Source organism: Xiphophorus hellerii, chromosome 16 (genome assembly GCF_003331165.1).
Source record: "Xiphophorus hellerii strain 12219 chromosome 16, Xiphophorus_hellerii-4.1, whole genome shotgun sequence".
NCBI lineage: Eukaryota > Metazoa > Chordata > Actinopteri > Cyprinodontiformes > Poeciliidae > Xiphophorus > Xiphophorus hellerii.
Window position 1 is genome coordinate 24,488,736 of NC_045687.1, and position 26,581 is coordinate 24,515,316.

The 26,581-nt window shown below is 39.8% G+C and overlaps 1 protein-coding gene across 3 annotated transcripts in view; it reads left to right on the plus strand.

Annotated features, from left to right (window-relative positions):
• The window catches only part of LOC116735520 (carbonic anhydrase-related protein 10-like), a 121,345-nt gene that overhangs the window by 67,838 nt on the left and 26,926 nt on the right, over positions 1–26,581 (plus strand). For all 3 annotated transcript variants that reach the window (XM_032587466.1, XM_032587469.1, XM_032587467.1), the window contains exon 4: positions 23,982–24,167. In XM_032587466.1, the coding sequence (XP_032443357.1) occupies positions 23,982–24,167 (186 nt within the window). The remainder of the gene's footprint in view (positions 1–23,981; positions 24,168–26,581) is intronic.

Sequence of the window (26,581 nt, forward strand, 5' to 3'; positions counted from 1 at the left end):
CGCCCACCTGCTATGTCAAAGCCGGTCGGGGTTGGAATGCTCAACACACCAACATGTCTTCTGTCTCTGGACACAGTTTCATGTTGATTAGGTCAAAGGGCTAAGATAGCGACCGTTCACAGTAAAACATGACACTTCCTGTTCTCAGGGGGCGTGGCCTAAGTGATGTCATCATTTGACCATAGGGTATTGTAGGGCACCCGATGACGATCAATCACTGAAAGTTTGGTCCCTCTATGTGTTTTTGTATAGGAAATATAAGAGTTTCGTGTTTCATGGCGAGTAGGTGAACTTTGACCCCTGCTAACCCCCCTTCAACATGCTCCAAAACTCACCAATTTGATAACTTTAAATCAGACATGCCTTATGATCAGACTGACCGAGTTTGAAGCCGATCAATCGAAATCCCTAGGAGGAGTTCGATCAAATACGAAGGCTGTAAACGTCAAAATCGAGGAAAAAAATGGACGTTCAATACAAAATGGCCGACTTTCTGTGATAGTTGGCTTATAACATTCAATGTAAGTTCTGAGTCTTTTGGTGAGCTCTACAAGTGTACCAAATTTCATGTCTCTACGATGAAGTACGTTCATACCATTGTGTCAACAGAAAATTGCTAGTTGCCGCCGTTGAGCAATTTTTTTTGCGATTTTTGCGACAACCTTAAAATTCAAAATTTTTAATTTTTCTAGTTGCGACCGCCAAGTTTGGTGAGTTTTTGAATATGATAAAGCCCCCAAAAAGGCACACGAAGAGGGGGGCAGAATAATAATAAAACAGTACAGATACAATAGGCCTTCGCAGCGCTTTGCTGCTCGGGCCTAATAATAAAACAGTACAGATACAATAGGCCTTCGCAGCGCTTTGCTGCTCGGGCCTAATAAGAAACAGTACAGAAACAATAGGCCTTCGCAGCGCTTTGCTGCTCGGGCCTAAAAATGTGGAAAAAAAATTCAAGCCCTTTTAACACTTCTGCAAGGTACCGTATAATTACTGTACATCTTCCAAGCTGTGTAATCATCTTAAACAAATAACTTCCTTACTTTGCCCTTTTTAGTAGGAATTTTTGTTCCGTTGTATTTGAATTTTAGAGGAGAACTACAGTGCAGGGAGACAGCTTGACAGTCTGAATGCCTGGGCCAAGATTTGCCAGCCGACTGGCAGTATTCAAACAGTAAACAGCAGGAGAGAGACAATGAGCTCACATGTTCTTCCTCTGCTGCTCCGGCTTCCTGTCTGCAAAGATCAGTTTATACTGTGCTGGTTAGGAAGAGGAGATGCAACACCGGCTCTGCATTTCTAATCTGAATATCTTCAGCCAGTCTAGTTGTTCTTCCATCAAACATTAAAAGTTCTTTACTCCGGCCTGGCAGAGTTGAGACTTTGATTCCACCATGCTTTTTATTGGCTCCCAGACATCTGGCAGTTGAAACATTAATAACTCGTACTTCATTAAACATTGACTCGCAATTGGAGTTGTTTTGTTGGAGGATACCTGCAGTGCTTCTGAGAACCACGGTGAAATACAGGCTCACGGTCTCAGCTTTACTTTGACAGTTTAACTTTGTTTCTTGAAGAAACAGCAGGAGTCAGTCGGCTTCTGTTCATTAAACTATCAAGATGTTACATTTCCTGGATGACTGAGAATCTAAACCAGTACAGAATATTAACACTATGTTCCTGTTTTAAATGATTATAACAAATGAAAAGTACTCAAGAGGAATCTTTTTACCTTTTACATACATAAATATCACAAAATAAGAATCTCGGGTTCTTGATGGTAGCAGAATACAATAAAGCTTTGGATAAAAATTTAACAATTTCTTTAGTCCTAGTTTTAATATTCTTCAGAAAACAGTTGTAATTTGAATGTATCTAGATGTGGTTTGGTAGCAACGTCTCCCTCTCTGTCAGGTTGTCTGTGCTTGTTGGATGTAGCACATGTTGGATCATAAAGGTCAACATGCTGTGAGTAGATGCAGGTGAAGAGTCTATCAGAAAATCAGTCTTGCCATCTGTTACGTCCCCAAGGCAGCCTAGGGGTTCGGGTGGAAAAGCAGACACCACTGCATGTAAACCTGGAACCTACATTAGGTAGAAAGGGACTATCTGACATGAAGCCACATCAGCAGGTAGAAGCAGCGCTGGTATTAGCTGGCTGCGTTACTCAGCTTTTTGTTTTCACAGTCCCTCCTTTCAGTTTTACTTTAAAATACAATAACCATTCTCAGCCGCTTTATCATATTTGTAGTCCTAATGGAAAGACCTAAGGAGCATCCTTCTCTAGACTCCATGAATCAGTAAAATGTGACCAATTAAAACAAAAGGACACTGGTTTCCCTAGTGGTCAGCTGATCAGTTCCCATAGTTCCTAATGAGAGTGCAGGAGGGCCTTCCGTTGAGTTAGATGGCTGATGGCTGCTTCCTTAAAAACAACTTGAGTTTCTGATCTGTGTGTCAGCTCTTCCCTCTCTCTCTCTCTCTTGGCAGTGGGGACGGTCAGCCTTGGCATCAGCAGCTGCTATGTCGGCCCTGGGAGGTTGTTGGTTCTGTGATAAGTTCTTGATGTCTCATTCTGGATTCAGAGCAGAATTATAAACAGGGAAACAAATAATGATCTTCTCTCGAATCTCAACGAAACAAACCAGATGGATGTGGATTTCAGGAGTAACAGGAAAATGTCAAAACCAATTTTCATCATGTGAGAAGTGGAGGGGGAGTGTGCAGTGGATACCTCAGGCTTCCAGCAGACTGAAACAAAGTCTGAACTGTCTACAAGAAGAAGGAACAGAGTAAAGTGTACACTCCTTGAAGCTTAGATCTTTCAGTGTTTGCAGCTCGATGCTGCATATCATCTGTTTATCTGCTGTGAAGAGTTCAATTTCTTCTGCTGTGATCTGTTGGGCAGCAGCTGTTTTAAAAAAGCATTGCTGTGGAACCAATGCAGAATGATAGGTAAAGAATGCATCATTAAATGCAGAACATAACATGGATAACTCTGACTATAACGCAAAGTGTCTTTGCGGATTTGAAGCTTGGTCAATCCTCTGCAACACAGACCACTGCAGAAGATGCTTCCTTCCATCACCATCTCTGACTCTTGACGTTTTTATTGAGTGAAACTGGGGCCTTTCGCCCAACAACTGCTGGAGATGGAAATTGTGTTTTTGCATTGTTTAGGCTTAACACTATTCCAAACAGAGCAGGCCTTAGAGCAAGACAGGGTTGAGGCTATCAATAATTCAAACTATTCAGATTTCATGCAATTAATATTTTAATTACTGACAGTCCAGTGGCAGTCCATTTGTCTGCTTTATAGATATTTTTCTTTCCCATCTTCTCACTAACCGGTAGAAAATAGTTTTACATTTGTTAAATGTTAGTTTATCTCAAATGTAAAAGGCTAGCTAAACTAAAGTAGCTATGCTAAACTAAAGTAGCTATGCTGAACTAAGGTAGCTATGCTAAACGTAGCTCAGTGCTCCTGCATTCCAATAATATTTTCGCTCTGCTCATGCTGCGGTCAGTAATAGCAAACCGCTGGTGCTTTTCTATGGCTAACAAAGTTAATACTGCTTACTGTTGTAAACAGTATTAACTAAATACTAAATAAGATCCATGGACTGATGAATGGATTAAGAATCATGTGTCCAATAATAAAGATCGAACTTTTTAGCTATTATTTTCCAGAAAATCAGGTGATGCCCAAATTTTGATCTAAATTATTAGCTTTGTTAACAATTCCCTCCAGCAATATATTGCTTTAAAATGGTTTGTGTGTGTGTGTGTGTGTGGGGGGGCGTGGGTGGGTGTGTGTGCGTGTGTGTGTGTGTGTGTGTTGGGGTGGGGGCGCGTGTGTGTGGGGGCGGTGGGCGCATGGGTGGGGGCGCGTGTGTGTGTGTGTGGGGGTGTGTGTGTGTGTGTGGCATTAGTTGCCTTTATTCAACTGCAGCTGGACAGGAAGAAGGGCAGAGAAAGTGAGAGGGCAAACATGCAGTAATGATCAGGACCAGGAGTCGCACTGCTTTGACGACTTCAGCCCCTACATGGTGCTGCTGCTCCAACACTGAGCCATGTGGTGCTCCATTTATGATCATGTTTGAGTCCAAGCCAATTACCAAAACCCTTGAATTCCGTTATGCATCCAGGGTTTTCTGCATAACTTCAAAACGTTTTGTGGTCACACTCTTGTGTTTGTTCCATTGGAAGTAAGAACATGTGAAGGATGAAGCTCTGAGCTTCCTAAGAATCACATAGTAAAGTTTGCTGGTGAGGTTCTGCTCTTTGCTCAAATCAGGGACTTGAATTTTAGTAGCATTTAATATCAGGCATGTAAAATCCTCCTGGGTTCCTGCACTGACTTGTGTGAGTGCTTTGTTTACTTCACTGGTTTCCACTGTCCTCTGGATGGCTTTTACCATGAAGATGTGTGACTGCAGGCTGCATGCTGCTTTACTGCTCCGTGGATCAGAGTTTTTGGTGTTTTGAGTCGGCCTGGCTGGAGTTATCAGGGGAATGTGTGGGATTGTCTCAGAGCTCCTGGCTGAACTGAACCAAATTTTCCAGGCTTTCTGGGTATTTATAGATTTCATGTGTGGGATGGTTTCAGCACAGTCAGCTATTTTTTTCCCCTGTACTTCAATTCTGTTTTTTTAAATTACAACTGCATTTTATTAGCCATCCGTATTGGAGCACAACACTGACTTATTGCGGTTTGCAGGTTCATTTATTTTTACACCTGACTTTCATGTTCCAACAAAAATTCAGCAGTACAACATTTTGGCACTTTTCCAACAAAAACAAATTATGTAGATGATAATGAAAAACTCTTTCCAAACATCTTTCTGTCCTAGTATCAACAGGTTGTCCTCCTGTGACGTCACTTTTTATTTAGGGTAAAGATGAGCGTTTTCAACATCCAGCTAAGAATGTGTTGAACTTCAACTGAAAAAAGATTCTCTCTGCAGGTGTTGTTTTATATTTCCAAAATTGTCAGAAAGTAAAAGCCAACAGCAGCTGGGGTGACAGCTCAGCTTTCATATAACTGGATATTGTAAAGCTCACAGGCATACTTACTAGACGTTTTACTGCATGGGCATTTCAGGGACAAAGTGGAGACCCAATGCTTACCACTATAAGAGAGCAATAAGCTAGCACCCTAAAACTGAATAATATGTTTTTTTTTTACTTTTTCTGCCCCTGCAGAGCCCACCCAGGGCTAGTGAGATCGATTCTCAGAAAAAACTTCCCATCCTCCAACTCACATAGAAAACTGTCTCTTGGTCTCTCCCTCTCATTTTTATCTGATACCAATTAAAGGGCCGTCTTCACGTCACGGCTCTGACACCAACGCCAGAATGACAGTCAAGTTCTCCCTGCTGAGCAGAGAGAACATGTCTGGTATGAATGGACACTGGACAGTCATTCAATGCATCCTGACTTAGTTGCACTTCTGCAGCACAGGAGATGATCTTCCATAAAGATCATCTCACCTCATTGGTTCTCCCACTACTGCTATGCTGATGATACCCAGCTTTCTCTTCCATTCCCACCTGACGACCAGATAGTCTCAGCACAAATCTCGGGCTGTATCCCTGACACATCGTCATGGATGAATGCCCATCACCTCTAAGCTCTTGATGCAGGCTAAGGTCATCTCCTGATCTGGGTACTAGAACCCAGTCTGTGCTGTGAAGCCTCTGCAGATGTTTCACAACAGAGCAGCACATCTTCCGTTTTTATGCTCCAGTAATCTGGAACAAACTTCCAGAAAACTGTAGAAATGATAAAGCACTGAGTTCCTTCAAATGATGGCTGTAATATCATAAATTGTAGACTGTTTTTCCACTGCAACATAATGTTTTTCACTCATTTGTTGTTTGTTTGCTTTTTTTATGATATAAAGAACTTTGAATTGTCCAGTTGCTGAAATGTGCCTTACAAATAGACTTGAATTGCTCTCATAAAGGCTGATGTCATCTCGGTCATTCCTGTCATCAAGAGATTGTTGGCAGCAGGAACCTGTTTCAGAAAGCAGGCTTAGCTAATTCTGACTAGAAGGCAGATGCTCTGAGTAAACTTACCTGGCTCTGTGAGGAGTTAACAAGCCTCAAAGTGCACATTTTTCACCAGTAGAACTAGAAATGCTAATGATGGTATAAGGAGAATATCAAAACATTAACACAAAAACCAATGGTATTGCTGCTGCAAAATAGCGCGAGGTAGCGTAGCAGAAATCAAGTCACTGAGTGAGTGTGATTTGATAAAGAACTAAAGTTTTATGCTTGATTTTCACTTCTCTCATTTCCAAAAAAGGAAAAAAATGTTGAATGATTTTTATTTGAACCAAATATTAATAACTGCTGCATTTTCACATCAGGTAATAAGGAACATTTAGTGAAATCAGATGACTCAAACGTCCAAGTCATCATGTCTAAAAAGCTCAGCTTAAACTTAAAATGTAAGTAAAACTACATTTGTGCTATTCGTGATTGATGATAATAACATGAAAGAACACCTACTAAGGATTGAACTCTAGAGTTCGTCATGGCCTCATTATGTTTATGTGAGTGATAGATTCCCATCCGCCTCAAAGGCCTCGACGTTTAACTGCCGCGCTAACCTTCCTGACAGCATCCTGTTGCCGTTAAAATGGAGTGCAGCACAAAGAATTTGCCCTATTTGAGCAGAGCAGTCTGCAGGGTGCAAGTTTACTGAGATAAATTATTGATGTGGCAAAAAACAGGAATGCTTGAAAATATAAATGATATATTTATATTCTAGCTGTCGTTTGATCAGCCTCCTGATGAAGATGTCAGCAGAGGGTTGGTGTTCCAACATTGACAGGCTCCTCTAATAAGGAACCGACTCAGGATTCCTGCTGCCTGGTTTTCTGAAACCAGATGTGCACAAGTGCATACCCATAAACCTCCTCTGAATTTTCACTCATCCCGCTTTCTGAATCCAGGCCAGGCGTTCTCCACGGAGACGCACCTGGCACAGCCTGGTGGAGGAAGTGCTTTCATTTCTACCGTCAGTGTTTACCCACTAACCTGACAGACATTATGCAGGTAAGATGTTCACAATTGTTTTAATTTAGTTTCTGACATTTCCTAAATACTACAAAATGATTGTAGTTCCTCCTTAGAGCAAAAGCTTCATAAATATTCATCCAAAATGTTCACATGATGTTTTCCCATTATTGCCCAAAAACCTAGTTTATCAACAAATACAGGATTTTATGTTTGATAATTTTTTTTTATTTTAATTGCCCGTTTAACAGGTCCTTTAAAAAGTGAAACTATAATAAGCTTATGCATTTATTAGACACTTATTAATAGACACTTTTTTTGGTCTACACTTTGCGTTCTTGCCATTGACGGTAATTAAACTATTTCTGTTTAGTTTTTTCTTTTTCATATACATATATACAGTATATATAAAAATATATATTTGAGCATTGTGTGTATTTTTGATTTGTGTACTCAAAGGTAAAAATTACCTAAATAAATAGTAATAGTAAAAAAATTAATAAACTTTATTCACGGCAAATGCCTTACTGATAATTCAACCTTACCACAGCAAATGTGAGCTGTTTACATCAGAATCATATGAAAAGTTCAGCTGATCTGAAATGATCAAGAGGAAATAAGCAGCCACTTCTTCCAGGAAGCCCCACATGCCTCGCAAGAGTTAAAAGCTCTATTTGAATATTTTATTTCATGATTAATGCTAGTGTGCATCTGCTGAGTGAGAGCACATCGCACGGCCATCTGTCCTGGCCTGCCTGCACGCTCTCTGGGAAGAGCTGAGGAGAAAAGGAGGAGGGAGATGGAAATCTCCACAGCGAGGATGTGTTAGTGCGTCGCAAAAATGATATCGAGGATAAAGAGCAAACATGCTGATGTGTATCTATAACTTACTGTGAAGGACGCCTCACCCAGGAGACAAACTGAAAACTGGACACCCTGAGCTTTATGTATTACAGTCTGCATGGTGTCAGGTTATCTGGCCATGTGTCTCTCTGAGTCCTTAACTTTATGCATAATAGTAAATACTTCTGTCAGCCAGCTGACCAACGTCACACATTTAGCCAATCAGCAGGAATTATACAACTCCCAGTTTCTGTCATCCTAAGAAAGCTTTGTTATACTTCAGTCTGTGACTATAGAGACAAAAGAGGAATCATGCACATCTTAACTCAGCTCAAAGGCAGCCAGGTGAAGATTTGAAGGGAAGTTCTGTCAGTACCTGTTCACACCCCTTGAGCTCTTTAACCTTTAACCACATTACAATAGCTGGGTTTCCACCGACCATAAAATTGCGCAAATTGAAATTCTGAAAATAAATTTGCTCAATGGAAACGCAGCAATTTTGTGCTAAGTTTAGACACTAGAATGAGGTGGTTGTTTTAGATGTATTGAAATCAGAGTATTTTGCAAAACTGCCATTCAAACATTTTATTCACAATGTGACTTTTGTGATCAACAACACCAAAGTGTACATTTGTAAGTAATGCCATTCAAATCCTTTTCTTTTACAGATCTCTAAGTATTCCTTGACAGTAGCTTGGGGAGTATTAGGTCTTAAAGGCACAGTTTTATGTAAAATCAACTTTTTTGAGCTTTGATGTTATAATGCAGGAACAGGGTCTGTCCTGCATTATGGTGGAACTGTGTGTCTGCTGAGCTCATTATATGATCTACTTCTCAACGCTGGTAAAGATGTTTTTTCAGGGTTAATAGAGGAGCTGTGGTGTGACGACTTCCTGAAGGTGGAGTTTCAAAAAGAGCAGGAGTTTCTTAAAGAGACAGAAGCCAAATTTCAGCACGATAAATTATGAAATGACAAAATGTCTTTTATGTGATATTTAGTAGAGTGTTTTTATAACAACTGAAGGTAACAGTTACTTGTTTGTGCTAGAAAATGACCCCATGTGCCTGAAAAACATGTAACACTGTCCCTTTAACATCAGGCCTTTCCAACACCTTAACTGTTTTCTGCAGCCTCTGTGTTGCAGAGCAGCTGCAGTGATGACCAAACTTCAGACGGTGGATCATTTGTCTCCAGAATGCTGCGCCTCTACCACCCTGCTCCACATTAGCTTTCAGATGTTTATGCTGATGGGCTGCCGTTGTACTGTGGGTTATGGCCAAACATCTATGCTTGTAAAAAGAACATTGTTCCATAAATCTAGTGCTTTATTTCATTATAACTTTACAAACACTTTGTCCTTCAGCCATTCTAACCAGGCTATACTTGCTCAGTGTTTTAATAAATGGCCCCTCATAAACATTTCACATACTGAAATGTGTAGCGTCTGAAATGGAGCTCTTGGGTTTGTTGATTATCATCGTTTTGCCTGAACGCATTGGCAATATCCCTAAATATTTTTCCTCCTATGTCTAATCTTTCTCTCCGGGGATGGATGGATTCCAATTTATTTGGAAAAAGGCCTTGCAGACTTTACAGACTGATGGGCAGCAACAGCTTTGTGTCCTTTGCCTTTTAAATTCTATGGAGCAATGAGGCTGTATTTGGTTCTCTACACGCAGGCTTTTAATTCTGGCTTCTTTTTGTTTTTATGAATAATTACAGCATGGAATATGTGTGTGCGTGTGTGTACCATTTGATGCATTGTGGGGACTATTTTTCGGACACATACTACGTTGTGGAGACCCACTGCTCCTTGTGGGGACCGAAGCCTGGTTCCCACAAGGGGAAACACTGCTTTCTACTTTTGGGTCAAGTTTAGGACTAAGATGTGAATTGAGTTTTGGTTAGGGTTAGAGTCAGAGTTGGGCTGAAGAAATAAATGAAAGATGAATGGAAGTCAATGCAAAGTCCATGTGAAGATAAAAAGGCATAATGTGTGTGGGTGTGTGGGGGTGTGTGTGTGTGTGTGTGTGGGGGTGTGGGTGTGTGTGTGTGTGCGGGCGTGGGTGTGTGTGTGTGTGAATTCATACACTTGATTTAGTACAACGAATAGCAGGGAGCAGGCATTGCAAACAGTGTTGTTTAATAATATTTGGTGAAAGTAATAAAATATATCTGTTCAGTGCTTTGAACTGGGAGGAATGATTCATATTTTATCCCCAAAACTGAGTGTAAGAAAGATTAGAGACGCTACAATAAAAACATTTGCTGTTCACCCTCCAGATGTGCCAGAGCTCGTTTAGAGTTCTGCTTTTACAGCCATCAGAATATTTTTGTCCCTTTTTAAGGATTTCGAGTTTTATATTAGAGAAGATTGCAGCATCAAGACTCCAAATACCAGCATTCACCCAGGCAAAATAACAGATCTTCTCTTCTATTATCACTCCTTTAGCACACATCACTTTTATTTTTTTTTTTATTTGTAGAAAATGTTTTGAATCATGTACAATTTTCTGTCAACGTCACAATTGCATATGACTTTGTGTTGGTCTTTCACATTAAATTCCAATGAAATATATTTATGTTTGTGGTTGGGTGTGAATACTTTATGCGTGTATATATATATATATATATATATATATATATATATATATATATATATATATATATATATATATATATATATAGTGTGGGGGGGGGGAGGTGTAGGCGTGTGTATGTAATGTTTTGTACATTTATATTGTCATATTTATATTTCCAGTTTAGCTTGTATTATGTTTTTTTCTACACTGGACTGTCTTTTTATTCTGTTTTTCACTTCTGTAACTTTTATTTTGACCCTATCCACTTTCCGTCTTTACAGCCTGAATTTCCCACTTGGACTAATAATCTTATTTTTATAACCTCATGCTTGGATTACTACAACTCCCTTTTACTAGGAGATGCCCTGCGTGCTCTGTCACGCCTACAGCTTGTGCAAAACGCTGCAGCCCAATTTCCAAATGGCAAAAGAAAATATGAGCATATTACTCCGGTGCAGGCTTCTTTGCGCTAGCTTCCAATTTAATTTAATCGATATTAAAATTCTCTTCCTGGTTTTTAAATCTCTAAATGCTCTGGCTCCTGTATATTTGTCAAGATTCGCTTCAGTCCCATGTTCTCCCTTGTTCACTCCAGTCATGAGTTTCTGCACTGGTAGCCACTCCCCCATTAAGCTCCTCTAGGAACAATATTTCACTACTTACCATCTAGACGCTCTTTAATAGCCTATAAATAATAATATGACCCTGTGCTCCGCTAAATGCCAACTTGAAACCATGTTGCCCTGGAATGATCTCCAACTTAATCTACATCTGACTAAGTACTCGGGCACCATTCGCAGCGGCGTCAGAGGAACGCTGCCGAATGCTTTCAGAAGCTGACAAATAACTGTCCTCATAAAGACCCTGAGTGCTCTGCAGCACGCTGACATTTGCTAATACATTGGACATGTGTTTGTGCACGGTTGTGAGTCTTTGTGAAAGTGACAGTTCATTAGTCACATCCTATCGTGCAGCCTGATTCCTGTGCGCACGCACACACACACTCAAACACAGATTTATGCAAAGGAACAACTACACATTAAAACAGTCCCATTGTAATTGATCAGTGACGGCTTTATGAAATTGTATTCCATTAACTCATCTCAGGGTAACTTACTCATCATTAGATTTCATTTATTTTTTATGGAACATTAAGTAATATTAATATACAAGCCTGTTAAATTACAGTTTCCTTCATTTGTAGTCAGTGTCTGTTACAGTAGCGTTGTCCATTTGAAGAATTTGCCTGCATGAGCCCAGATGTTAACGTTTCCTACACCACAGAAAGCTTTTCTCAGATAAGTTTGATTCACTCACATCAGATCATCTGTTTGGATTTAAGCCCAAAAATTATTCTCCACATGCAGTGCCTATAAAAAGAACTCACTGCCTTGGATATTTTTTCTATTAATTTTGAACAAAATTCAATATTAAACAAAGGGCTAGATTGTTGTAGCATTTCGATCCATTAGTTTCAATCATGAAAATATTTTTTTCCATGAAGGGCAAAAATGAAAAGGGTTTCTTTTTCTGTCAGCTGGGCAAAATAAGTGCAGCAAATAAATGTCTCACTAAAGCTTTTAAACCCGACAGCTGATGAAGAAAGGAGCATTCCTTCAACATGGCTGTCTGCAGGGAGCAGCATTGGCTGCTGGCCCCGGTGCCTGACCCTGATTATAGGGCCCGTGTGTTTAGATGATTTCTGAAAGATTTACAACCACCTTTAAAGGCACAGTACTCACCATGCCTGTGGATAGATTTTGTAAGGCTTAAATCTGCTTAGAAACGATTAGCACTCACGAAGTTTCCAGGAGAAATCGGCAGGGAAGTTTTCACCTTCCAGGACAGATTGGAAGAGGAAAGAAAAATAGAAGTAGAACAGATGGAATTTAAGAAAAGATCTCTGACTTGTATGACCTGTTAAAATTCAAAGCGAAACCGAGCAAATTCCTGAGTGGACTGAAAACAACAAACCGAATGGAGAAATTGACAAAGGCTTTGAAACATGTAACAGGATTAGGGAGTCGGGAGCCTGGAAGAGACGAGGTGAGGGAATCGAGATGTAAAGACACTGAGAGCAGATGAAGGACAGGATTAGATGGAGGTAGACAGAGGTCACTGTGGGGTCAGTCCGAGAAGAAATGAATCATTCTGAATGCCAATATGTTGAGCTTTGTCTCCCATTTACCAGAGGTGTGACCAAGTCACTGTGTTGCAAGTCTCAAGTAAGTCTCAAGTCTCTGTCCTCAAGTCCGAGTCAAGTCTCAAGTAAAGACAGGCAAAAGTCGAGTCAAGTCTCAAGTCAGGAACCATTAATTTCAAGTCATTTCGAGTCGTTTTTATTTTATTTTATTTTTTATAATTTGCAATTATACATAAAATTCAAATAATAGACCATTTGTTCTTTTTAAAATATGTATTTATCTCAAATGATAGAACATGTGTAGCTGAACACAAAGTATAAAAAACATTTTTAAATTGGACCACTTTATTGCGCAGTTCTGTTAAACTTGATATTCAATAAAAAAAAGACGAAAATGCTGACATTTCCACAGCACAATACAAAGAACCATAACAGCAGTTTTTTCCTCTTTTCTCTGACCTGGTCACTGAGTGAACATGTATTTTTATGTGTCCATGTTTTGAGTGACATAAGAAACAAAACAAATATATCAACTGAACAATTGACAGAAATCTGCAATTGAGGATACTGTATTTCAGTTAACTATTCTGCATTGCATTTGCAAAAGACCAAACTGGCCAAAAGTCTGTCTGTCATTTGTGCACGATGAGGACGTAAAATGATGCCACCATAGCTGAAGACACGCTCCACTGGAGCACTGCAAACAGGCACTGCCAAAACTCTGGTGGCCACATTAAACAGTGAAGGAAGAGTGTGCATGTTCATTGCCCAGAACCAATTTAACCCGGAGTACACATGCTAACACGAAGTTAGCTAAAGTCAACTATCTTACAGCAAAAGAAAAGTGCCACCTACCGATCTCTGTGAAGCTTCAAATGCCTGACAAAGTTGGACGTCGTGGCATCTCCATCCGATATTCTCTTCTTGCATGTTTTACAAGTTGCAGTTCGTTTTTTAGTCGAAAGTTCATAACCTACGTAGCCAAAAGAAATTACTCGCGGAAGCATATTCGAGCGGTTATTTCGTATTTCGTTCCCTGAGCTCTGTAGCTTTGCCGCGTTTTTTTAAACGTCCAAATCCTGTTAATTTGATTGGTTGTGCTGCAGCTACGTACACATACATACATAAGGAGAGAGGAAAACCATAGTGACGGTCTGCGCATATTGATATGGAATGAGTGAAATTAATTAATGACGCCACTTTATAAATAATGTGTTTTAAATTTTAAGACTTTGAGTAAAAAATATCAAGTCTTTTCAAGTAAACAGCTTCAAGTCGAGTCAAGTCCCAAGTCAATGGCATGAAAGTCAAAGTCAAGTCCGAGTCTTTCAGCATTTTTTCAAGTCAAGTCTGAAGTCGTGATTTTAACGACTCGAGTCTGACTCGAGTCCAAGTCATGTGACTCGAGTCCCCACCTCTGCCATTTACACACACAAACAGCTCCTGTTTTCTACCAGCCGCTGAAAGATACAGCTCAATGTGAACAACGTCCTGATTCAGACTGACAGCATAAATAAGTTTTACATGATGACGCACAGAAATCCACATGAAATCCAAGTGCGCCCAAAAATGTTGTTTCTGTTAGCCGAGGCTTCCTGACAGAGTTTCCGTAGCTCTAATTGGATTTCTGACGTGTTTTCATGGAAATATCCCACAAAAGGGACGTCTTTAAACTATAAATGTACAATCCTATTTATAGCAGCTGGTTTTAGAGGATGAAGTTCGCTCTTCATCATCACTTTGTCCTCTTCTCTGCAGGCGTCTATTTAAATGAACTGCAGCACCTTTAAGCTCCAGTCTGAATGTAAATTAGACATCAGTTTCACCCAGTAAGTCTTCCAACACGTTATTAGAGAGAACAGTACATCATCTGAGAATGCACACTGGTTACATGGTAACTATTGGGCCCGCCTGAAACAGGGGCCCGCAACATTTACAATCAAAGAAGCCTTTTTTATCATTTAGAGCTGCAAATGTTACGAAAATTTTGATTAAATATGCATTTTACAAAAGCTAGGTTGGTGTTTATCAAACCAGACAGGAACCAGTTGGTCGGCCATGACCCTTTCTAAGATTTTTTTCAATGAAAGATGATTTAGATGCTCAGTTTCATAAAAGTAGGTTGGACACATCGACATGTTACAAGGTGGAACACACAGAACTAGTTTGGAGGGACAGTGTAGTCATATGCCTGCTGATGTCATGTAGGAACTTTAAGGAAAACAACCTTTTTTTATTTTTGAGGATATAAAATTTTCAAAGTAAGAAATTATTTTTTCCTTATCATTTCATTCAAACTCAGACATTTCCAGCCTGAGTTTTTCCAAAGCTTCTCAGCTCTGACATGTTCTTCTCAAACTAAACTCCAAGGACTGTTTCTATTCTAATAAACCAGATCAGAGCTATTAAATTAGAGTTTAGATCGGACCTAAAAAATCCAACGTCGTGTCCAAACCCGATCCAACCTCTAATTACCTGTAATTAGGGGGCCGAGGCTGAAGTAAACCTGACGTATTATTTTAAGCTGCTAACAGTTCAAAATGGTAGCAGTTGCTTGTTGTAATTGCAGGGTGAGTGAAGCGCACATGTTCTGGGATGTGTGTTTGCTAAAGTCTAATTAACTTCTGCACCTTACTTTCCTCCTTTCCTCAACAGGATAAACTTCCTGTGCCTCTATTTAGACTATAATAATTTTTTTTTTACTTATCATCCAGAGTAATTTAAAGTCTGGAAAATACAGTAATTGTGCGCCGCTAAGGTGGGGAAGGGCAGACACTTATTAGAGCTCATCTTGGCAGATCAAGATAAAGGTACCGCAAGATTTTTTTCATATTTTTTATCATTTTTACCAATTAAATGACTAAGACTGAAAAAAGTGATCAACAAACATGACTTCCACTTTGTAAAATCTTCTAGGAATCACAGTCAGATTTTATAGATAATAATTGCGGTCCTTTCATCCCGAGGATGTTTTCGTCTCCCTGTAGCCAGAGGTATAAAAACAGAAGTGTCACAGCATCCATCAGGCTGGCCTTAACTACCGGTTGTCTCTGATCTCAAACAGCCGTGTGTGCGCCGCCGCCTTTAAAGATAAATAGAGCTGTTTTCAATAAATGGGTTGAAAACAGGCAGAAGTACTTCTGAGAGCAAGTCAGCCAAAGGCGACCAGATTCCGCTGACCTCTAAGCTTTCAACTGAAAGCTCTCGAGGCAATTTCACATTTCATAACAAAAAAAAAGTGTTTGATGCAGTTCCAGGCTGTGAATAGCCTTTGTGCTGTGAGAACAGCGCAGTAGATCAGTATCTGATCACATCAACTCCTCTGGTTTTGTAAAGAAAAGCATGTTATGTTAGATGGAAGCGGTTGCTATGAATGTGAATAAGCACTTTGAAACCACTGGCCATGTTAAGCATCTCGTGACTGATTACAGTGCACGGCGGTGTATGGACAGTATGCTAATACACTCATGAACACAGACAGACATTTTTACTGCTACTATGTTTCTTTTTTTATCAGATGTTTGAGTTGAGTGATAAATATTTCATATGCTTGAGCCACTTTCCTTGACAAATACTTTAGGTTTATGCTAATTGGTAATAATTTGTCAATGGGATTAAGATCTAATGTTTTCATCTCAGAGCCTCTTGGTTATTTGTCTTGTGTTTCGTGGTGCTCCATTTGTTTCTGATGACATGGTGAGTGATTAGTGTAGGAGCAATCGTACAAGCAGCAATATCTTTGCTGGTGAAACCCGTTTGATAATGATGAAGTAAAGATGACAGTCTGTGTTTTCTTGAAGGTAATCACAGTTGGCAGTAGACGTACTCCACTCCCTTTGAAAGAAATAATTCAGTCAGAATAACAGAGTAAAATCATCTGCCCTGTACACTTTGACACCTTCCATAGCATTTCTTTTTGGTTTTAACTTTATCTTTCATTAAATGTATAACTGACTGCATTTTACTTTTCATAGCAACATAAGCTTGATGCAAATTGCTGGGAAAAATCCACAGAGATAGAGGATGATTTCATACCTGGTAGTCCTGTGGACTCGATTTGATTGGGGAGCAAATTTACAACATTTGTTACATTTTCACTCGTAGCAGTTTGCTTTCACGTTGCTCCGTCCAAAACGAATCAAATCCTCTGAAAAACCTGTTCCCCTCCTCACCTGTGGTGGCGCTGCACCAAGAACCACCGAAGGAAATGACACAAAAATCTCAGAAGATGACGCCGAACACAACTTCCTTTTTCACTAAATGTAAACAGGAATGGGGTGGTGTCAGATTTTAGCGGTTGGAGGATTTCTCTTTTGTCTTTGACTAAAAACCAATAGTCATTTCTCCTGCTAGCACTAGGCTCACAGGTTCGTTTCGGTTGTGTTTACCCAGAATGCCCTGTGCCATTTCACGTTCTCACCTCCCTAAACGTACCAAACCAGCAAACGATCCAAGTTCCAATAAAGCGGATTAAACAGGGCTGGTGTGAATGCACCCCGAATCTCTCAATTGTTTCCCTCTACTTTTTCTCCCTTCCATATTGTACCATTTAAATATGGACATTAATAAAGTTAGAGAGCTACCACAGAACTGTGATTTGGCAAAAATTCACCGACTGAGGTTGAGGCAGAGTTTTATTCTGCACCTGAACCTGGGCTTGCTAGATTACTGCAGAAACAGAACTTCCCCGAAGTGGAATGTTAATGATTAGCACGCGCGCGCGGCGGTCGTAGCATGTGAGCTTCCAACCTTCTGCTGCGGTGATGTTGACGCTGTAAGAATGGCTTCCAGAGAGAATTTCCAGCACTTTGGAACCTCAGCAAATGGGGTTTCCAAATCAGCACATTGCTTCAAAAATAACTTCTTCAAAATGAACGAGTTCGGTGTCGCAGGACGGCAACGAGGGCTGCTGGGGTAGTCGAACATAATCATATTTTGAAGCTCATAACAGACTACAAGAGATTCAACTGAGTAAACATTTATTTGAAGTGTGGATTAGCCTTGGGAAGACGTTCAAACCTGCAGTGTTGTCGTTTCATCATGTGTGTGTTGCAGGAATCCTTGGAGGGAAGAGTAGTTGGATATTACGAAGCGCCAGCAGCACAGCGCTGTGAAACAGCAAGCCAAGCAAAGCTTTCTGCTCCCCGTCCTCTGCTGTGATAATTAGGCCCACCGTGTCAGCAGACGGATAGTCAGAGAGTATGTCTCTAATAGATACTGACGGAGGACTTAAATTAAAAACCCCGGCCCTGACTGTGTCCTCATTGGATTACATGCATTATGCAGCGGCCTATTACAGCCTGACCGCAGGTGGGACCACTCACTTCTCCTTTTAAATATTAGCATTTCATTTCCCTCAGAGTTGTTGAGCAGTGCTGAAGCTCTCTCTCAGCCATTTCTCCACCTACATCTTCATTCTATTTTTTTATATCAATCAATGGTTTAGCTCAGTGGTGGTGAAATTGTCTAATAGTTTCAAATAGTTTGCATATTTCAGTATTTTAGCCTAATTTCACCCCCTTTTTTATTTTTCTCTTAGATTTGGGATTGTTTGTTGGTGATGTTCTGTCTTTGTATGAAGCACACAAATAATGCAGTGACTATTGAAAACAAGCTTATCTGATGGGCTTGTGGTTCTGTTAACAGCTGAGTCAACTCATTAGGACATTAACAGGACTGTGGAGAATTACATCTGAAAGTTAGACTGGAGTTGAAGACCATCTGCAAGTTCATGACTGAAGAGAAACGCAGCAGACATTAGACTAAGCAACCAGCAAACAGAACATCAACCAACACAAGAAAGACTCAAAATTGAAGAGATAAGATTCAAAGTTCATATCAACTTCCAACTCTGTTAAACCATGGATGTCCAAAGTTTTTGTCACAAAGGCCAAAATTATTGAGTCAAGAATCCTCTAAAAAAAATACCAAAAAACAAGATCAAGCAAATAAATGACTCTTTTTATTTTTTATTTCTTATTTTCTAGGAAAGGTGTGTTACTCAACGTAGATCAAAAACTTAAAAAGAATTTTGCATGTTCTTAATACAGATATTTTCTTTTAATATCTGTATTTAAAAAAAGCATCTAGTTTTTCCATTCTGGGGTTCAGTTTATTAAATTAATTCACAGCATAAGAACAGCATTTTTATCACTTTCTTCCAAAACACTGGCTATATTTATCCAGGCCTAATGAATTAGATAAAAGCTGATTGGGAGCAGAAAGGTCAGCTTTCCAGTAAAAGTCTCAGGGTAGATGCAGTTCTGCTTGTTTTAATGGCTTGGTTATAAAACGGTGAATACTTTGTGTCGTACTTAACTTTTTCCATCTGAAAAAAATTATGTCAGTATTCATTTTACCCTGATTACAAATAAAAAGTCTCAATCTGAATCGACCACCTGAGCTGGACGGGTCAGAGTTGGATGATCCTTAAATTGCAGTTGGTGGGGCCGCACAAAACCAGTCCAAGGGCCACAAAGAGACCCCAGGCTACAGTTTGGACACCGTTGGTCTAAATCTTTTAAAATTCTTTTAACGACTAAGTAATCACAGCCTAATTATAATCTGAATATATGTAATTCATCTCAGATATTACTGATCAGAGCAATGTTTGGGTTGAGCTATATAATGCTGCTCTGCTGAACTCAGGTTGTTTATTTTGGAGAGTAAAAATAGAAAATTGCATGACTGGGTCTCAAAATATGTTGAGTCCCTGAAGTACTCAAAGGGCAATAAGTAGTCAAGATTTGTTTTAAATCAAAACTCAGGCTCAACCATCAAACATGTGCAACCCCAGTTTATAGCTGGCATAAAAATAAATCTGTTCCCCTGACTACAAGTGATGGCATCTCAGTCTTTAGCTCCATATCAACATCCGTACGAACACTTTCTGTTTGTAAAAGCAAGTTCAAAGTTCTGTTTAACCAGGAGAGGCTGTAATTTTCAGCTCTGCCAGAAGTGAGAAAAATAATCACACTACTTGCTGGCTCGATGGAGGAAGAAATCTGCTTTCAGGTCTGCAGGACCTTGTGGACAAAAACAGTCAGAGCAATCTGAGAACCAGCTGGAAATGTTTACAAGCCCAAATGTTGAGGGGCATGCAAACAAATTTACTCTGTTCATGAGCTGTGTGGGCAGACGGTGTGGCCCAAGACTCGGTTGTATTAATTCCGCCTTAGACCGACTCCGAACACATGTCTGAACATCCTGGTTGTCACACCGCCACCAGTGGTTCCTCATTCCATCCTGACCTCTCTGTGACCTCTATTAGCTTCCGTGGCGACTGATGAGCTGCTACAAGAAGCAAGAAGTTCAATAAAACTTCTCTAATGAATTTTGTGTCACAACCAGAACTGGATCAGAAGTTCACATCCTATTTCATATTTAGTCACCAATGACGTTACTCCTTTTCCTTGAGAATGCGCTAGCCTATTTCTAGATTTGGAATATCTTGAATCCATTTCTGATTAAAGGGGCAGTATTATGTAAAGTTTGAGAAATCCTTTAATCTCCATGGGAACCATTCAGCTGTGCAAAATCCCTGGGTAGACCTAGCTCTCTGCCTTCAAGATGAAGCTTCTCCTTAGAGCTGCAGTTTCCACCTCCATGACTGCCCCACTCAGCTCCTTCAGACTAGCTGTCAGCAATTAGCAAACACCTGGTGGAACTGTGGATCTGCTGAGCTCATTATAGGAGCTGATACTTAGTGAAACTTTGGGAAAAACGTTGATAAAGGGTTAATAGAGGAGCCATGTTGTGATGACTTCCTGAAGGCTTAAGTTAAAGCAGATAATATTACTGATGTTATGATATCAGCAATATATGTTGATATCACAACTGTTCTCTTTTATAGTGGAGGATTTAATTTTTCATTATTGCCACAATAGGAGCCATATTTTAAAACAATGTTTTACAAACAAGAGGCAATGAGTCCAATTTTTTTTCATTTGTCGAACTTTTAGAAATGACAGCAGCTGCAGTTTGCCACAGCGAAGGCATGATAGTGCTAAAAAAACAGGGCAAGAACAACTCAATCACTTGCATTCTTCTCTTTTTCTCACTCTCTGTGTCGACTTTGTCAGCGGAGCTTTGTGAACGGAAGTGTTTCATTATTTAAAAAGTTCGTTGTGGAGTCTCCTCCATTGTTTCTTAGAAAACATCTGGGATCTCCTTGTTCTGCCAGTAATTATGGAAGCTATCAGGACCATCCAAATCATCGTAGCCTTATCTTATTTTATTCAAAACACTAGGGGGAGTTATGGAGTTGACAGCATTTCTATTTTCTATTCTTAATTCATAGTTGTATAATAAACATGCTGCTATGAACACTTTGTTCTCTAACATCATACAACTTGATGTGCCAGGATCACAAGCAGCGAGTTCTTTCAGTCGCTGCAGAATAAAAGCGACGCTGGAGTCGACACTGAACTCTGTCATCATTCTGATGCAGCCAGTTCGTCCAAATGTACTGAGAGTTTTAAATATGAGGGGCAGCATGCTGTGCCATCCTTAGTATGTTAACATCTGCATCAGATTCTGCTGATTTGTTTCTCAGATAAATGAGACAAACTTGGGGTGGAATTTGAATAGAACTGGACTAAGTTCAAGTGGAAAGGCGGGTAGAACTGCAGCCTGGATGCACTGAGCTGTTCTGGAGTTTGTGTGGATTCTCTCTTGGTGAGTGTGTGTGTGTGTATTCTTGTTTCTTCTGCACTCACCTAGAGCACCCGTCATCCAATGATGGCAAAAGACGAGCACAAACCCACACATGAAACTCTGGAAGCAGTTGTAGAAAATGAACGGATGAACTGAACTGAATTATCTGAGCTCAGTTTAGAACTAAAACATGAACCAGCTGTAGCCCTCCCCGGCCGTCCAAAACAAAATCCACTGGGAAGCTTCAGCTTGGTCAAAGTTCTGCAGCTAAGAGGAAACAACACATCAGTCCCGTATCTTGCTTCCTTGACTTTTTAGAATACATTTTAAGCTTCCTATTGTTGGTGGTGGCCAAACATTTTGTCACATGGGCCCAAATCATCAAGAATTATTTAAAGCAGATTTGGGTGAACTAAAATCTGCTTTAAATGGAAGTCACCAGACAGTTGGGCTGTTTAATATAAAATTTACGAGAAAGCAAAAGAAATTGCTGTTGCAACTGTTAGAACATTTTAATTATATTAGCCTAGGGAGAAATAAAAATCATCCATCTGCATCAATTTGTGCTGGTGCACAAAAATAGCCCGGAGACCACTTGTGGCCCCGGGGCCAAACTGCTCACATTCCTGAATTACAAACTTCCTCTGTAAACGGTGAGGTGTAAAAAAGTGTTTGCCCTCCTGATTTCCTATTTTGTCCATGATTGTCACACTTCTGTGTTTCAGAACACCAAATCAATTAAAATCTTAGTCAAACACAACACAAGTAAACACAAAAGGTGGTTTAAAATGACAAAACTCCAAACCTACATGACAGCCTGTGCAAATATTTAACTGATTTAAAATATTTGAAGAAGAAAAGAAAATCTTTTCTTATAGGAAAAAAAATGATGTGCTTATTTGCTCCACAAATTCTGTTTGCTTCATCATTCATCACATCCTTCAGCATCAGTTTGAGGAATGCTACATGCTAACATCTTTCAGTCTGCCGCAGATAAATAAAATGAGGCAAAATAAACTTCAGCTTCAACAACACATAAACTCATTTCTTCATTTAACTGAAAATGTTGTCAAAATTCCTTCATTTAAGAATGAAACAGTTGAAAATCAGACATCTCACATACTATCTCACATCTCTCATCAGACAGAAAGTTACATTTAGGACGGTAAACCAGAAATTCAATCTTCCTTCGCTGTTGGTGCTTTCTGGCCCTGTTGACAGGTGTAGAGCTCTGATAATCACAGACATTTTTAGAATCTAAATCCTTGGCCTCATTCATTATAACAGCAAGCTTTTCTTTCCGGATTATGCTGTGCATAGATTCCAGGCTGGTGAGTAATTGTTTAATTTCATATTGCCCCAGCAGTGGCATGTTACAATTAAACAGAAGCAGTGTGCTTGCTCCTCTTTTATTTTCGACACACAGCAGTAGAGAATGCGTAAATGCTGCGCCGTCATGCAGTATGTGAGATGAACAAGGCTGGCAGCCAGACGGCGGACGCTAATGGTTCATGTGTCGCCACGGGTGTTGTGAGTGACGACACGCAGCTCTGCATGTGTTCAGAATGATTCATTTTTCATGCATTGTAAATTTAGATTTGTCTCTTAGTCGTTTATTGAAGACATACTGACAGAGATCCTCTCTTTACTCCGAAGTCATACAGAAATCCATCAGTTAACACGATGTCATCTCATGTTCCCATAGCGGCCACATCTGCTTTTTCCAGTAATTTGTGGACGGTGATCATAAGGGAATCAAAGCGGAGTTTGTATGACTGCAGCTCCTTTATATTTTATGATTCTATCAGGAATTATGAATGGGCTGTTACCCAAAGTACTCAAAGGATTATGTCTGAGTGATTAACTGAGGCCTTAGAACTGTGTCAAAACTAGATTAAATGAAAGAATTAAACATTTTTCCATTTACAGCCTTGTTCCAATCTTCCGTTGATAATTTTCCAGTTAGCATAGCAGAGCATTCAGTCTCAGCTGCAGTCAGATCAGAATATGTGCAACACAAACAAGCTTCACACTGTTAGCTTAGCTGAACAAAAACATTTCACTGACAGAGACAGAGTTTTCCACGAGGGCGTATTAGAGTCACCGCAGATATAAAACAAAAATGAAGAGTAAATTTCTCAAAAAACTCAGAAATTTTTTATATTAATCTCAGACATTTGAGAGGAAAAAAAGCTTGAAAAGTCCAAAATTTTCTAGAAAAAAAACCAAACTTGGACATTTCTTTCAAAAGTCATGGCAGCCTTTCAGTTCCTTCAGACTAGCCAGCAGCAAATAGCAAACCTCTGGTGGAACTGAGAATCTGCTGAGCTCATTATAGCAGCTACTTCTCAGTGCAACGCTGGTAGAAACTTTGTAAAAGGGTTAATAGAGGAGCTGTGTTGTGATGACTTCCTAAAGGCAGAGCGTCAGAGAGCAGAAGTTTTTAAAGAGACGGAGGCCCAATTTCAAGATGTTAAATTACAAAGTCAAATTTATTTTAAGTCATATTTGATATGTACACTGTGGAAACACAAAAACTTCTGAGTGGAGCAGAGTGGATGAATGGTAGTGGGAACAAAACCCACGCTGAATATTATGTTTACTCCTTTTGTATCATGACGGGTATTTAACTTCACCTGTCATGAAGAAAAGGAATTTGAAACATGGACAATTTTCAGGTGACTATGATCTAATATAATCCAATCCCTGTGTTTTTTTTCTCCTAGATGTATGGCACCATGTACAACACAGGAAAGCATGTGTCGCTGCGGCCGGACAAAACACATCTGGTGAACATCTCTGGGGGCCCCCTGGGTTACAGCTACCGACTGGAGGAGGTCCGCCTTCACTTTGGGAGTGAAGACGCTCTTGGTTCTGAGCATCTCCTGAACGGACAAGGATTTCCTGGAGAGGTGAGATGTAAAACCTGAGCAATGAACACTCACAGGGGAAAAGGCATGGAGAAAAATGTTCATGTGTTCAATACTTTACTCTTTTTTTCTTTGTGCTCTGCTTTTGTATCACAAAGACCATTTCTATCGACAAAAACAGTAAAAGCATAAAAGTGAACCTTGTCCAGCCTCTTGTCGTTGGTCTCCCATGGCTGCAACTTACAGTACCTGTCACCAAAACTTTAGGCATAATTTACATCAAAGTATCCCTCAAAGCACCCTGCTGTATAGACAACATGACTAATCTGATGGTCTTATCCAAGCACAATGAAACGAGGATTTGTCAGTCTGAAGCTCTGACATGTTGAGTGTTACAAATATTTATCTGTAAAACTGGGTGTAGCAGGTAATCCAGGCTGTTTTGTACGAATTGTTTTGAGAATTGCACTTATTGTTCGCAAATGTCAGAAATGATTCGAGAAATGCACCAAAGTGACTGAGAAAAACTGTAGTATTGCACAGCTGTTAGTGGGATTAAGCAAAGTAGAAACAACTGAATAACAAGAACTCACATTACAGCAGTAGGATATAAGAAGAACAGAGTGATGAGCCAACTTTTACTTAGCCTTCCACTACAGATATGCTGAGGCATGTAGTGTAGAGAAGTCCCAGACGTTCTGCAGTCAGTCGCTGCAGACCTCCAAACTTCAGATTAATTCAAGAGCTGTGAGCAGAGACGTTTTTGGAATGGGTTTTCTTGACTGAGCACTAAGTTCAATGTAATGCTGGGGTGTGAAGTACGCCGCCACTGGACTCTACAGCTGCAGAGACATGTTCTGTGGGATGATGACTGATGTCTCTGTTTGTCAACCCAGTGGATTAATCAGAGCTGCTCTCAGCCCCAGAGTTTCTCTCTCACATTGGTGCATTTCTCGAATCATTTATGACATTCGCGAAACAGCAAGTGCATTTCTCAAAACTATTTGTGCATAACAGCATGGATTACCTGCAAAACCAAGTTTCTTTCTCAGAATCCTGAGGCCATTCCACAAAATGAAATATTTGTATCAGTGAATATGTTAGTGCCTCAGAATGTCAAGTCCCTGTTTCGTTGTGTTTGGATGAGACCGTCGTAAGAGGGATGCTCTGTTGTAAACTAGAGTTTGGATGACAAATATTGTAAGTTGTAGTTGTGGGAGATAAATGGCAAGAGGCTGGACAAGATTCACATTTAGGTTTTTACTTTTAAATTGGTGAGAAATGGAAACACAGGACAAGACTGTACATGCAGCACTGTAGTAATCACAGTTCAGTTTTTCTGTCCCTCTTTTTCTGTTCTGCCTCCTAAATCCTCCACCTCTCTCCTCTTCTTCTCTCTGACTCGTCCAAATCTTTGTCCTTCTATTGTCAGAAATGTAACATCATGTTGTGCTCTGGCTTTATGCACCATATGCTTTACCAACTGATGGTTCCTGAGATGCACCTTCAGAAAACTGGCTGATCATTTGTGGATCTAACGCTTCACACATTTCAGGACTTTGGAGAAACTCAGGATCCACCTGGAAGCAATTTATCAGTTCAGGACAGATTTAGAAAAAAAGCATCTAATGGAAATATATAAAAATATGATTGAGAATATTTTTATTCTCAATCATATTTTTGATTGAGAATAAATCAATCAAGGTGCATATTATGCACATAATATGTACAAGGTGCATATTATGACACCTTGTACACGCATTTTGCAAACAGTATACAATGAAATTATGCTTAAATATTGTGGAGGTCTAGACTATTCAGCAGAGACCCGTATAATACATTTTGATCGAAATGACAAAAGCAATTGAAAATGTAAGCAGAAGCAGAGAATTGCGCGTAGTAACCTGTATGATATACAGAAGCATTTGCGACCTGCTCAGAGGAACAGAAACTGCTTCTTTGATGTGAACAAGTGACACATTGATCTGAAGACGGAACAAGTCGCTTTAAAAGTTTCAGTTCTGTTCTGAGAAACGCACCGAAGTGACTGAGGAAAAGTGTAAAGCTTCAGCCCAAGTTTTGGACAACACACTCGTTTGCCTTACAGAACGCCTTCCTTCCCAGAATAGTTGAGGTTGTTATAGCTGCAGAAGGAGGCCCCACATTATACCAAACCAAATGGATTAGCTGTGAGATTCCTTTAAGTTAATACGTACATGAAAGGAGACCAGCAGATACATTTGACAATATATTAGAGGTAGAAATATTCATTTAAAAATTCATCCTATTCAGGTGGCTTGTCCTTATTTTGTTACACATATGAACTATTGCCAGTGCAAAAAAGCCAGGCAGCAGTAATCTAATAAAAACATATCAACTCAGGCCGTTATGGGCCCAGAGGAAGAGGAAAGGCCAACAGCATCACCCCGGTCTGCCATGTGGAATCATTTTAGGTT